The 13794-nt window shown below is 40.5% G+C and overlaps 2 protein-coding genes across 4 annotated transcripts in view; both read right to left on the bottom strand.

The window, feature by feature from the left end:
• mpp2b (MAGUK p55 scaffold protein 2b) overlaps positions 1-8615 on the bottom strand; it is a 31842-nt gene extending 23227 nt beyond the window's left edge. The window contains exons 1-2 of one of the 3 annotated variants that reach the window (XM_086016302.1): positions 8288-8615; positions 1678-1757 (exon numbers count right to left, since the gene is read on the bottom strand). In XM_086016302.1, coding sequence (XP_085872428.1) covers positions 1678-1708 — 31 coding nt within the window. In that variant the 5' untranslated portion in view covers positions 1709-1757; positions 8288-8615. Of the gene's footprint in view, positions 1-1677; positions 1758-2160; positions 2263-4223; positions 4344-8287 lie in introns of those variants that run through there. The other 2 variants (XM_086016304.1, XM_086016303.1) reach the window with 2 other exon arrangements.
• Positions 8616-8858: 243 nt separating this feature from the next.
• On the bottom strand, positions 8859-13070 carry pyyb (peptide YYb). The gene is made up of 5 exons (XM_086017263.1): positions 13048-13070; positions 11365-11540; positions 11062-11252; positions 9921-10001; positions 8859-9122 (listed from the first exon to the last, which is right to left on the bottom strand). Exons 3-5 carry the CDS (start codon positions 11238-11240, stop codon positions 9098-9100), a joined length of 285 nt encoding a protein of 94 aa, XP_085873389.1. The 5' UTR covers positions 11241-11252; positions 11365-11540; positions 13048-13070; the 3' UTR covers positions 8859-9097.
• Between the last annotated feature and the right edge of the window lie 724 nt (positions 13071-13794).

Raw genomic sequence — 13794 nt, 5'->3', positions numbered from 1 at the left:
TCCGCATGAATGAATGCAGACGACAGGCTTGTGTGTACGAGTGGAGCGGAGAGAGAGCGAGGCAGAGGGCGACGCGTAAAAGGGGAGTGGGGAGGAAAATAGGAAGTGTGATGCGTACTCGGGGAGGAGGAAGAGAGGGAAAGGAAGGAGGCTGGGCAATTTTCCTGGAGGCTTCCCTGTGGGGGTTAACTGGGGGGAGGACGGGTAGCATTGAGCTGACTTGTGAGAGAGAGAGATTGGTCGAAGGAGGCGATACAAAGGGAGAAGAATCATAAATGAGCAATAAACCTTCGCTGAGTTGACAGACGGGGCAAACGTCAACGCAAATCTTCCGTCTTCCCAATGCACAACGAGAACAAGGACATTTTTCTTTGTGCTGGAGAGAAGAAATGAATGCGCACGGTGAAGAATACGTGACCTTTCTTCACTTCTTTCTTCGAGCCTGTTCAAAAAAAAAATAACCCGAAAAATGCTCTGTGAAATGTAAGAAGTACTTACTCTGGCTTGGAAAAAACTGTTGGTTTTGTGATGCCAAACTCAGCCCTTGGCTAGAGGACAATTCACACATTTTAAACTCACTCGCAGTGAAGCTGCCCGCGACACTTTGCGTGAATGCTGAAGAGCAAACAATACACCAAATACTCTGAAACATTATAATGCGGGTATAATGGCTACCTTTGCTGTTTGACTGCAATAAATTAGAGCAGGGGTCACCAATAGAAATGATCATCTGTGAACGTAAACACTTGCAGAGCTCTAAATAAATAGCTTTGCAAATTGATATGTATGTGTTTCGTACCTTGTTGAATCATAGCTGGTAATTAATGTGAGAAATTACATTGATGAGTAGCATCTATTAACAATAAAGGTGATTTCGGCAAATTTGTTATTCCAGAAGTGTGTATCAAGCTGGTAGCACTTCGCATTAATCCAACAAGTAGCTCAATTTCCGAAAGGCTAACTTAAGAAATATATATCTTCCTTGACAATCGCACCGTGTTTTTGTGGTTCAATAAATAATAATAAAACAGAGTACATTGTATGTGGAGCCTCAAAACCTGATATAGAGATGCAGTTTTTCCATTGCAGCTTGATATGCATGACTCAATCAATGATGTGCGGTGAAGAGTCGGCAACTGTATTTTTTTTGTGATAGTCGACTAGTTGCTACTAGCCGCGTAGCTCAGTGTGCGGTAGGCCTAAGTGAACAGTAAGATTGATCATGATCTATGAAGAATAACGTGACGCAGCTATGCTTTTCTCTCTCCAAAGACAAGGCCTTCAAGTGACGTAAACTGGCTCCGCACGAGTGGCGGGCTTCAAAGCAGACACCAGAAAAATCCTCTGAGGTGTGGCTAATTTAAGACTGGAGTTGGAGCGAACCATTATCCAGCTCATTAAGTCACATTAGAACTGGTGAGATGAGATACACGTCTGGAGTACTGGATTAGCCACAAAGCTTTCACTATCACTTGCGCTCTTTTGACATCTTCATGGTTGATACCCTCCTCAAGGTACTCGACTTGAGAGGTACCACTGCATTATCAAATGAAACCATTTTCTGACAGTGACCATTCTATTTGAAGAGCAATTTTCGCATTGTGCCGCATTAATTTACTATGCAGGTGCGCCAAGTTGTTGTAAACAGATGTTCTTGTCACAGTTGAAGCCACTTACCGGTGTCAGAAAAAGACGTTGCCACGGGCATTTTATGATTTGTTTCTTCCTTGTGTCCTCCGCCAAACTTGCTAGGTCACCTGTGAAAGAAGAGACATGAGAGAAAAATTCACAACAGAACTGATGCATTGATTGGCAAATAAATGCAAAAATCTCCGGCACGAAGGCAATATGCGGAAAATAAAGACGAGATGCGTGAATAATCTTGGTGCTCAGTTTTTAAATCCTCATATGAATAATTTGGCTGAATAACGTGTCTCCAATGATGAGTTGATGTTTAAAACAAGATAATCTGGCCGATTGTGAGCCTTCCGACCAAAGTCAACAAAGGCCTGATTAGCGGATGGCGCGAAAGATTATCCTAAAAGATTAGCCAGTAGGGTGAGGTGTGTTAAGAGTGTCAAACACCCCCCACCCCACCCCCCAAACGTTTCAGAAAACAACCATGGCCAAACGTTAATGTGAATCATGTTCAATATTTACTATTCAAACTTCCTTTGTGTCCGGTCCACATCGAGTACGTACGAGCCGTGGGCTCTGTGATTGTGATGTCAAGTACAATGAAACAGTTGCTACAGCTAGAAAGGCTTCTTCTACTCCTTCATATCAGCAAACTCGCTGCTCTGTCGCACAGTACTGCCACTCAGGGGTCAATCTGAGTAGTACACTAAATGAGTGATTTTTAAGTGTGTGGTATGATTTATTCCTCATTTTGAGTACTTTTTAAAATTGTCATGAGTGGGGTCTGTTCCATTTCATAAATCAGTTCAGAAGTTAAAAATTTCTAGCATACTGGCCTTATGTGCTACCCTTTTCCGTGACAACGAAAACAAATACCTTCCTTCCATAACAGCCGTCACAACTATCGTGTTTTCAATCCATCTAAACAAGCTCCCACCCACACTAACTGCTATCTAACTCACTTTGGAGCTATTAATAGACATCCCTGCAGTTACTGCCCTTGTGTCCGTGGGGGAATATTACTAACAGATGGAAAGATTGAACGAGCGAGTGAGTGGGCAGGCCAGCCAACGTTTGGCTTAGAGAGGATCTGTTGATTCTAATTGATCCATTTAACATCAGGCAGCATGAGAACGAACACCCGGGGATCCAAAACGGGCTTGTCAGGTGACGTGGCATTGGTGAAATCCACACTATAAATAGCGATACCGGTTGTAGGAATAAAAACAGAGTATAATCAATTGTCACGCGATAAGGAGGAGGGGGGGCTGTGGTCGTCGTGGCAACATATCAAGGGGGAGGTCCGATAGGTGGAGAATGGGTTGAAATAACAGGGATGAAGAAAGTACACAGCTGTTGAACTAGAGATGCCAGTGGGAGAAGATGCTAATTTCTGGTTGCTATGACAACATCTAGAATGTAGAAGCAGTGCTACGGCAGCCTCAGCAAGGGTCACACTTGTGTAAATAAATGAGTCCCAGCCTCACAAAAAAAAAAAAAAAAAGAACTTTTAAATGACTGGGTCATCATCACTGAACACCAACAGAATTGCCGTTCTTCTCCAGTGTTGGTTTGCTTTACCATGTAAGCATTGCTCACGCCAAACACTGAATCACATAATAAGGAAGATTCTTATGTCATTTGGATTTAATGGTTTCACAGCTGTAAGTTACACTATAAGTATTGGGATATTGATGAACACTCATATGCTGAAAGGGCTTTGGGAAAATTGACCAATGTGGATTTGGTTCTTAATGCCCCACGGGATCCCGTCTTTACACAGGGAAATGACAGCGCTTGTTAAAAGTATGCAGAGGCCACACGGCAGCTCAGGAGCCAAAGCCGATTTCAGCAAAGCTTGGTTGGGAATTTGGACCAGAATTGAGGTTCTGAACGTTTTTTTTTTTTTTAATCCCTCATTTTTGCATTGTAGTAAAATGAATTTGATCAGGATTGCTTAATCTCTGGTGGTTTCAGTTAGTTTGAAGTGCTGGCATTGATAGTTTGATTGATAGATCAATGTGTACGATCAAGAAGTTAATGGGTAGTCTTGAGGAAAGTAGTGAGACAAAGATTGAACTACCCTTTCGCATTCAGCCCAGCCTCTAGGGTATTGTTGTATGATACACGGGATTGTTGGTTTACGACAAATGTCAAAAGTAGCGAGCGTAACTGAATGTAATGCCGTTAATGTTATACATTAATGGCTACATTATGCCGCCGTCCCCGTGTGACCTATTTCTTTGCTGCTGTAACACTGAAACTGTCCCCACTGTGGGATCAATAAAGGCCTTCTTATTAATGCAGTAAAAGTAAACATTTAAATGCTCAAGTAATAGTAAAAAGTATGATGTATTAAAACTACTCCGACAAGTGTAATCTATCCAAATATTTACTTTAACAAATGCTCTTGATAAGATACAGCTCTTATCAATAACATATGTTAATACGGTAGCAAAGTCATAAGCTGCTACCCAATTTGCATTGTTGTCCATTTTTACGTTCTTGTGATATCGGAAAACGTCAGATGCAACACAAGTCCTGATTCAAATGAAAGTACACTAAACCAAGAATGCATAGAATACCGGAATACTTGGACGTTCTTCTTGTTTGCTTGCTTAAACCAAGGATGCAATGGCTGGTTACTTGTGAAGACTTGGCTGGTAAAATAACCCAAGATGCATTTCGTGCTGCTGTCAAAATGGCTGAGCAGGACTCGCATTTCCAAATTTTTTTTTTTACCATTTTACCATTTTACGAATACACGTGGTTCACAAGTACACAGCCGTTCAAATTACAAAGGCTAGCATTCTTAGGAAGGACAGTACGTTCTTGAGTACGTTCTTAGGAAGACTGTACTTGCCGAGTTCACAAGACTGTACGTGTTTCTCAATTATTACAAATCAATATTTGTATGAAAAACACTTCTGGGCCATAAATCCAAATCAAATAAAAACAGTAACTGCATTGCTAATTAAGGGTGCCTTTTTGTGCTGCGTGATGATGTAGTCTTAAGTCACGCACAGTTCATAACCTTCACAAAGAGGGAATGTTGTAAACCCAGGACCTCCGTAATAGAATATACAGTGGACCATTAAAGTCCAAACACAAACATGATCGAGATGATCAATCTGTCTAAGTATTACTGGTAATATGTCAATACAATAAAACAGTTTAACTTGCTCAACGTTTACAATAACGTCACTGATGGTGTAGTGGTACACACGCCTGAGTTGTGTGCGGGCTGCGTGGGATCGGTTCCCGCTCAGTGACGGTGTCTGTGTGTGTGCCCTGCGACTGGCTGGCGACCAGTTCAGGGTGTAGTCCGCCTTTTGCCCATTGTCAACTGGGATAGGCTCCAGCACCTCCCCGCGACTCAGCACAAGATAAGCGGTTTGGAAGATGACAGATGACTTACAATTGAACTTTGCCTTTGTTAGACAGTTTTAAGATGAATGAGTCATTTTGTCAAGTTTAAAATTTCGGGCATTCTTAATTGTCAAAGTGTAAAAAGAGCCAAAAGCACTGATATTTATCATGCGACAACATTAACAACGTGCCAATTGGTGACAAGCTAGAGAAGCTAGCTAGCGGCCAACCTTGCCTTGCCCGGACTTCTACTATCTCGTCATTTTCACAAACTTTGCTAGGCTCAGTCATCCTTGCGGCAAACTGCTCGATCAACATTGCATCATCTCCAGCTGGCATGGCACTGACATGCTCTGGAATGCTGATCACTTCATTGGAACACACATTGAATGTCAAGCCGCTTACTTAGGTATCAAACTTCCAGTGTGCCGTGAAACCTCGCTGTTCAGGAGTTAGTTGTATTTGTTAAAAAAAAATACACGGGGAAAAGGACCTTGAAAAAATAATCACATTCCCGACATTGAGGGGGAAAAAAATGCAATCAATTATTTTTTTCAGAATCATTCAGTCCTACTTATGGGAATATTGTGAAATTTCATACATATAAATTAAGGGCTTTGAGCAATGACAAGGGCGAGACCAGGTGTCCATATGACAACCGCCTCAAGCTGTTCTGACAATGCAGCAGCATGTAAACACACACGCACGCACACAAAAGCAGCGGCCAAACAAGTCTTAATCCACATATGGAGCTTGGCGTCAGGCCTAAAAATAACCCCGTGCTCCCACAGGTTCAACTCCTCTCATTACTTTACAGAGAAAACTGCCGTATCCAAGACAACCGTGAGCGGCTCCTCACTTTCCCCCCCCCCCCGGTGCATTGCCATGGCAACAAGGGAAACGGCGTAGAATAATGAGGACGGAATTAAAACTGATGCTATTTAAAGATTTGACCATGTTCATGTTAATTACAGAGTTGATCAGATTTACAATACATTGCCTATTAGCATAGTGACCAGAAAGAGCTCAAATATCCATTATAATATATATATATATATGTATATATAAAACTAATAAATAAATGAGCCTGGATAATAAACTATATACCACCATCACACCTAAAGTAACCCCCATAGAATATGAGCAGCTTCTAATAAAAAATGAATGTATGTATACTGAATAGCACAGTATGGCTCAAGGCAACACGCTGAGAATCCCCCCAGGAGAGAGGTTTTTGTATTCACCAACAAACCAACACACGCTAAAGCCCCCATGACAGACGATCCATTAGTTGCTGAGATGTTTCAGAGGGGGGAAAAAAATATATTTTTAGCATTTTCTAAAAGTAAATGTGCTATTTTTAACTGGGCATAGTACGTAAATACCCTGAAGAGATGATTCAGCCGTCAATGACGAATGAGGTTCAGGAAATGCTGATGATTGTTTTGAATAGCGCCAAAATAGTCCTGAATATGCACACGATACTAAAAAAAAAAAAAAAAAAAAAAAAAGCACACAACATAACTGAATCTGATGCAATAAATGTGAGTTAAAGGACAAACTTTTAAAGTACTGTATTAAGAATACACTTGTGACAAGTCATGGAAAATTATATCATTTCAGTCATGGATTTCAGAGCTAGCCTTAGGAATACTTAAATTAATCCTCTAAAATCCAAAGTAAAAACTGATAAGAAATATCTTCAGTCCTGGCAAAAGATCCTTAAAATGAAACGTGATGTGTTTAATACAGAGCCATGTTTGCAGTTCATTTTTGAACATTTAATACAAAGTAACAATAGTGTGAAGTCTTTACAGTGGATATATAAAGTCTACACACCCCTTTTCAAATGCCAGGCTTTTGTGATCTAAAAAGATAACTAATCTCAAAGGCTTTTCCACCAATGTCACCTATAACCTCAACAACTCAAGTGAAAAAAAGACTGTAGAGAAGCAAAGTAAAAATGAACAACTGAAATGTGCACAATTGTGCACACTGCACACTTTATAACTCAGGATTAACCAATCAAATTCAAACTCAGGTTTTCTGTTAATACTGTTCATAATTCCCTCCACCTTGACTACAGCAGCTGAAGAAAAACAGTGCAAAAGTATGACACTACCTCCGCTATACTTTACTATAGGCCTGATGGGTTTTTTTGTTTTTGTTTTTTTGTTGACGAGCAATACATGTTTGCACCAAGCGCACATTTTGGTATTACAGCCAACACGTTCAATTAATCAGATCAGAAAACCTTTTCCAACGTATTTGGGGGATTTCAAATTCTTTATTTTTCTTTGTAAGATAAAACTTCTGTCTCGCCAGACATATATGAAGAGGCCGGAGATTGCTGTCACATATACTAAAAAGTCAGTACTTGTCAGAAATTCCTGCAGACCCTTCAATGTTGCTTTTGGCCACTGGCAGTCTCCCTTACCAGTTTGTTTTCCTCTCATCTTTTCATTCATTTTACAGGACTGTCCAGTTCTTAGTAATGTATAATGCACAATACAAAATAAAATTCAAAAAAAAAAAAAAAAACACACTCTTGTGCCATATTTTCTCCACCTAACGATCAGCATCTTCATGATGTTCTGACACTTTTGAACAATGACAACCCTCTGAAGATGTGTGAGTTCTCTCTAGACCACGACTGGCACTGTGACATGTCCCTACGAAAAAGTCTGAAGCCTTCTCATGTGAACTTTATTTGGGGTTTATCAAAGTCACTTTGAATGGCGGCGGGTGTGTTCCATTTAACGTGTTTGAATGTGATTAGTTAATTCCGAACATAGTCACATCCTCGCATCATCTCAATCGTAGCCCTGCACATGCACAAGCTTCATCGCCTTTAAAATTTTATAATTTGAATATTAGTGTACTGTATACCCTATGAACATTTACAGCCAAGAACCGGTAATGAATTAAAAAACAAATAAATCACAAATGTCATTTAATATATTTTTCAGGGATAAGTAGACGCCGGTGTGCAGTGACGTTAGGTGACTGCACAGGTGTGCTGTGACGTCAGGCGTGAGGTCAATTACTAACACAATACACATTTAATATAATTGACCTGTTCAAGAGCATGCGGCGGACTCAATGTAGCTATTTGTGCGTTATTGTATGAAATATTCGGGAGATCTTCCTAGTCACTGATTAAGTAGACCACAATTACTCGCATAAAATGACGAAAATGACCATACCGCAATGATAATGATAGCTTGACCGTTTTTCTGCTTGACGTTCCCTTCGCGGGAGAGGGGGGTTGACCGCTCACCTTTATCCGGCTGCCGGGTCCCTGAGAGCGGCTTGTGGACGCCACTCGGCTCGGTGCTGCTGGTGGCGGCGGCAGGTCTTGGTTAATCCGCGCGGTGACTTCCAGGCGACAAAGGCAAACCACTCAACGCACTTTTTTTTTTTTTTTGAATGGGAGCTTGCCTGAAGACAAAGAAACCACTTCCTTGGGGTTTAAACCGTGCCGTTTCTTCGATGTGGTTCAATTAGGGTTCGGTGATGGAGAATAACCGTGACGGTGCTGTCCAACAACACACACGGGAGTGCGCGAGCCTACCGTGGTTCGGAACCTCCTGTCAGCGGAAATTAATGAGTCGCCTGTTGGTAAGACGGTGAACTCTAGTGGCGTGAACTTGAATTACACCCTTCTCGACAATTACTGTATACTTGTAGATAGAAAGTCAGCTTTTGTATTTTTTAACATTTGGATAGATGAACAAGAAATCAATTATCTAATGAGATGATGAACAATTTTAGTAAGAACATTTAGTTAAACATTTCGGAAGGAAATGCTCACCCCCCCTCAATAAAACTGTACTGACTCAATATTTTTATGCCATTATTTCCTTTATTGTAAAGTTTGTTATTTTCCTCATACAAATTATTTACATTGTTGACCAGGAAACGAAGAGGTGTACAAAGAGAAGCAATGCAGACAAACAGAACGAGAAACATGCATGCATATTGAGAAATTGAAATAGATTATTTAGCTGCAGGTTGGCCCTCCAGGAAATCCCAGCTTTTTTGATTGTTGTTGGATTTTTCTAGGAGGATGAGCCACCTTTTGGGTTGATTACCAACCACTGTTATAGTCCAAACTGTAAAAAACAGACACAAGCGGCTGAGTTAGGTACATTGCAAGCACACTCATTGTTCATTTTCCCTTTAACCGGTATTAGGTGCCTGTGCTCCCAAAGGTGCAATAGAATACAACAATACCATTTCTGTATAATAGTAGTAATACCATTAATTCTGCTTATCCCACAGCATTATTATTGCTAATAGTAATGCTATTACAATAAATAAAATTGAATGAAGACAATATTAGATGTACAGTGAACACCGTCATATTGTGGTGGATACATTACAGGCAATACCCGACAATCCACAAAAGAGACCATTTCAAAATACTTATATATATATGTATATTATTACTCCTGTGTACTTTAGCACATTTAAACCTTTCAAAAACACTTTTAAAACAGTGTAAATGTATTTCAACATTAAGAAATATATATAATTGCAATCTTAGAATATATTTTAAAAAACTACATATTGTGGCATCCGTGCCTATGCATGTGTCTTTAAGAGGCGGGACCTGGTGGGGTTGTGACATCTGCGTGTGAGTGCCTGGGCATGAGCTGTGACCAACAGCAGCTCCTGAGTGAGCGTGCTTATTGTATTCGTGTATTTTACTGTCCTCCCTGCATCCAATAAACCGCTGAAAACGTATCCACATGCAAGGTCCTTGGAGGAAGTACTGGATAATGTAAAAGCCGTTAAACAATTGCCTAAAAATGTGCAATGAACCTTGATGCAACAGGGGAACGCTGTATCTAAATAAAATGGGACTGAATTGAATCAGGATCACATTAGATGGAATCTTGATCTCTCACCGTGGTTCGGAATCCTGGTTTGGATCCGCACTATACAGCAGCCATGCCATCGCCTGCTCGGGGGACGACCTCTTCCCATATCTGAACAAAATCAAATGTGTTAAAGGACATCCTGTAGTGTTTGCAATTTTGCATATTTGTGAGATAGATCACAACGCAATGTGGAGTCACCATCTCCCTCCATGGAATCACACAGCCACTGAACTATTATTTGAAAACAAAAACAAAAAATGGGACAAGCTTGTCTGACATCTCCTTTCCTTAAATCGATGTTTGGCTACGTAAGAGTAAAAGCTGCGTGAAAACATGACAAATCCAGCCTGTGTAATTATATAGAAGGGGGATAAATGATGCCTAGTGTACTAAATAACACTCCCCCCCCCCTTTTTTTTTTTAATTGTGTAATCTTGTACTCGTGCGACCGGTTTCCACTTTATTACTTGGATCGGTGATGTAATGTTTGGCAAAGATGAAATACGAGATTCCGATCAGGGAGCTGTTAACCTTTTAGACTGAGACACTTCATCACAAATTGCTCATATGAGATGTCATGCGGCAGGCGTAAATATGAGAAAGCCACTACGCAATGTTAGTCAATAATAATCTAGTCACTTGAGTGGTACCCTCAAAGGTAGAGGAATATGATGTATTTGTAAATGTTTGTTGGAGGAAATTGATTCCTATTGTACCCGATTTCTAACGCAGTATATATTGGGAGTGTTATTACATCTTGACAAATATTTCAGGATACTGAGCGTAAAAATCAAATACCAAGCTCTTATCATGCATTACTTTGAACAAGTTTAACTATTTCCAACACATCTTGGGGAGAATTTACATAGGGGAGGACACACGTAAAAAACGAAAGCATTCAAGCTTGAATGCGATGTATATATTGAGACACTTTTAAGATATCCCCGTCTGATCAAATTTTCATGAGAATCATCACCCAATTTTAATGAAATGTATGCTGCGACCGTGCTGAAATTTTAACCATGGATTTAGCAGCGGTTTCATCATAAAATGTCAATCTCAAATTGTTGCATGTGGTAGGATTTTACGAGAGGGAGGGAACTGGAGCCCCGGAAATTACATTCCTCTCTTTTAACTCTTAAGTGCAAATGTATCATACTGTCCTCACCTCTGTCTGGTGATGAGGTTGACATAATGCCTAACGGCGGCCTGGTACTTGGCCCAGTCCTCCGGGGAGGCGTTGCTGCCGGGACTCTCGGGTTTGGGGGGGTACGCGTCGGCGAAGCTGCTCCAAAACACCAACAAGCACAAGAGGAGCGCGGCGAGCATCATGCACGGTCTCAGCATGGTGGATGGACCCTTGAAAAGGAAAAACATGGCATTCGGGCACATTTTACTTGAGTGACACATTTCAATTAAATGTAATGTAATGTCATGTAAAACATCACGAGAGTGACCAAAAGACACCTACTTTTTTTTTTTTTTTTAAGTCTTCTGGAGCGCACTGGATAGTTGATGCTGGTGCTGGTGGTGGTGGTGGTGGTGCCCTGACTTGTTCCTCTCCTCTGTTTGCCGCCTTTTATAGTGAGGCGTGCATACCTGATGCGTGCTGCTGACTAACACTAAACCACACCTCTCACTTTCCCGCTACTCAGCCAACCGGGAAGAAAGTCACGCATCAGTGCATGGCGCAGCTTGGAATCACCCGTTCATTAAGCGTTATGTATGCTATTGTGGTTGTGGGTTGCGCGTCATCATTTTTAGAAGTATTTCATTCAGCTACACCAGAGGCTCAACATATTTGAAACGCATTTCAGTATGAAGCGGTGTACTTCTCACCGCTGCAAACTATGGCAATAATAATGCAGTACCTCGCTTAATTAATGATTATTTTTAAACGCAAGTTTTTACAGGTGTTGTATAGGATCGCGTTCAATGGAGCAGGCGTACCTAATGTTGTGGTTTGTAGGATTACATACATTCACATTCATTGATCAAAGATGATTTTTTTTTTCCAGATGACTCACACACTTCACGAAGCTCTGATGATGAGCAAACTGGTTGACATGAGTAATAAATATTTGTTACAGCAGTTAGTGTTTCAACTTCATGAAGCCAGGACACATATTCCACACTACCAAAATCTTATGATCCATTCTACGTGTATATTGCTGATTTACGGAGACACGTTTTCAGATTTTTTTTTTTTTTGGGTGGGGGGTGGGGGGGGGGTCACTCATCCTCCGTTATTCACTGAAAAAAATTTGCTGTTTTTGTGCTCAGGCCAAAGCATTTAATACAAAGAAAGGTATTGCTGTGGAACTCTTAGTGCCTTGGAACTATGTTGATGTAAGGGGAGGAGCTTCACTTCGACAGGCCTTTATTGTAACAGTTTGAGTCAATAACAAATGAGTCAATAACAGACTCACCAGGTGCGAAATCTGGGCCTGTTTAGTGGAACACAAATGTATTATTCTATTGCATGATTGTGCAGTATGGTGGGTTAATTAAAACTTCTGCCATCTAGTGGACGAGCATGTAATTGTTTTACCTGTCGCTCTCGTAGATATTTACAGTATTTGTCGTAAATAATTTCCACCAGCACGTTTGGTTTCTCATGAATCACTGGTGAATAAATGTACATTTCTATACAAAAAAAAAAAAAAAAAATACAGTGCTGATCTGTAGTTGTTAAAATACAGTTCATTTTGAGGGAGATTGTTGTAATCAGGATCACTTACCGGTAATTGTTTTGACTGATCTGTTCTGCAAACATATTATACAACTGCTATGTATGAGTAGCGCATTAGACAATGGTAAGTATATGAAATTGAATGGTATTTTTACAGGAATACCGGTAATGTCCTAATTTGACTACCCATTAATTGGCTCACCCACGTATTTCACACAAGTGCACACGTGCATGATTGAGGTGGAGGTAAAACCTTAAAAAATGCTGAACAGATCCATTCCAAGCAACAACTTGCCCTTTTTCGTGCATTATTTCTCAAAACATCAAATATCTCCTGCACAGACACTAGTTGCAAATGTTGCCTTTTCAAACTCTGGCTAGTACTATGGCTTCAACCAGCACATACACACACACTGGAAATCTCTCTCGGGTGGTTAGACTAGTCGATTATATTTTTATGACCTTTGCAGGAGCTCCAGTTTATCTTGCATCTTCACAGTCTGCTCTTCAGGTTACGACGCCTGAAAAGCAAAGCCACACTTATCATTATGTGCCCGTTTGTCTGTTTGCATTCACGGCAGAGATAGAGATCTGTAATTGCGCACCTATCCTTTATTTGCTTTGCATTTTTGTTTTTTATTGCTTAATCGCTAGGTGACACTTTGCGGGCTTTATTTGCTTGGTGTGTTGGGGACACATGCTATTGCGTTTGATGCAACCGCTTGGTGCCATTTTAAGCCTTTTAGCAGCCGGTGTTTCCCAACCCTTATTGAGCCAAGGCAAACTGTATTTTTTGCATGAGAGGAAATCTCATTTCACATCTCCAAACAAAAATGCCCCAAAAAGTATAGATACAGAAACAGGGTTTAGTGTGAAATCTGGGCCTGTTAATGTAACATAAAGCTATCATCCTATTTCTTGAATGGCAACAGGTGGACAGTTAATTGCACCTTCTGCCGCCTTAGTGGCAGGAGGTGCCTGTCACTACATGTCACTGGCATAGATAGATGAACAAAGATAAAACATAAGACAAATAATTTGTATGACATCTAAATTACTATATTATTATTTGAAGTAAAAGAACAATGATTTTCATACCAATTAAGTGAAATTGGATCATTTCCCGTTGCACATTAGTGGTTGGCAATCATTGCAGTAGATTTAATGAGACACAATGGTACCCCCTCTAATGGGGTCCAAAACAAAAGT

This window comes from Filicampus tigris, chromosome 19 (genome assembly GCF_054856515.1).
Source record: "Filicampus tigris isolate MCC_2025a chromosome 19, RoL_Ftig_1.0, whole genome shotgun sequence".
Lineage (NCBI taxonomy): Eukaryota > Metazoa > Chordata > Actinopteri > Syngnathiformes > Syngnathidae > Filicampus > Filicampus tigris.
Note: the sequence above shows the minus strand (reverse complement) of the source record. Positions and strands in the feature narration are given on the sequence as shown.

Bases quoted from the DNA above. Each gene is read 5' to 3' on its own strand.
- pyyb (XM_086017263.1), bottom strand. From the start codon at position 11,240: ATGCTGAGACCGTGCATGATGCTCGCCGCGCTCCTCTTGTGCTTGTTG. The intron at 10,002-11,061 runs GTGAGGACAGTA...GATTTTGTTCAG, and splicing joins AACCTCATCACCAGACAGAG to ATATGGGAAGAGGTCGTCCC. The intron at 9,123-9,920 runs GTGAGAGATCAA...TGTTTTTTACAG, and splicing joins AACCAGGATTCCGAACCACG to TTTGGACTATAACAGTGGTT.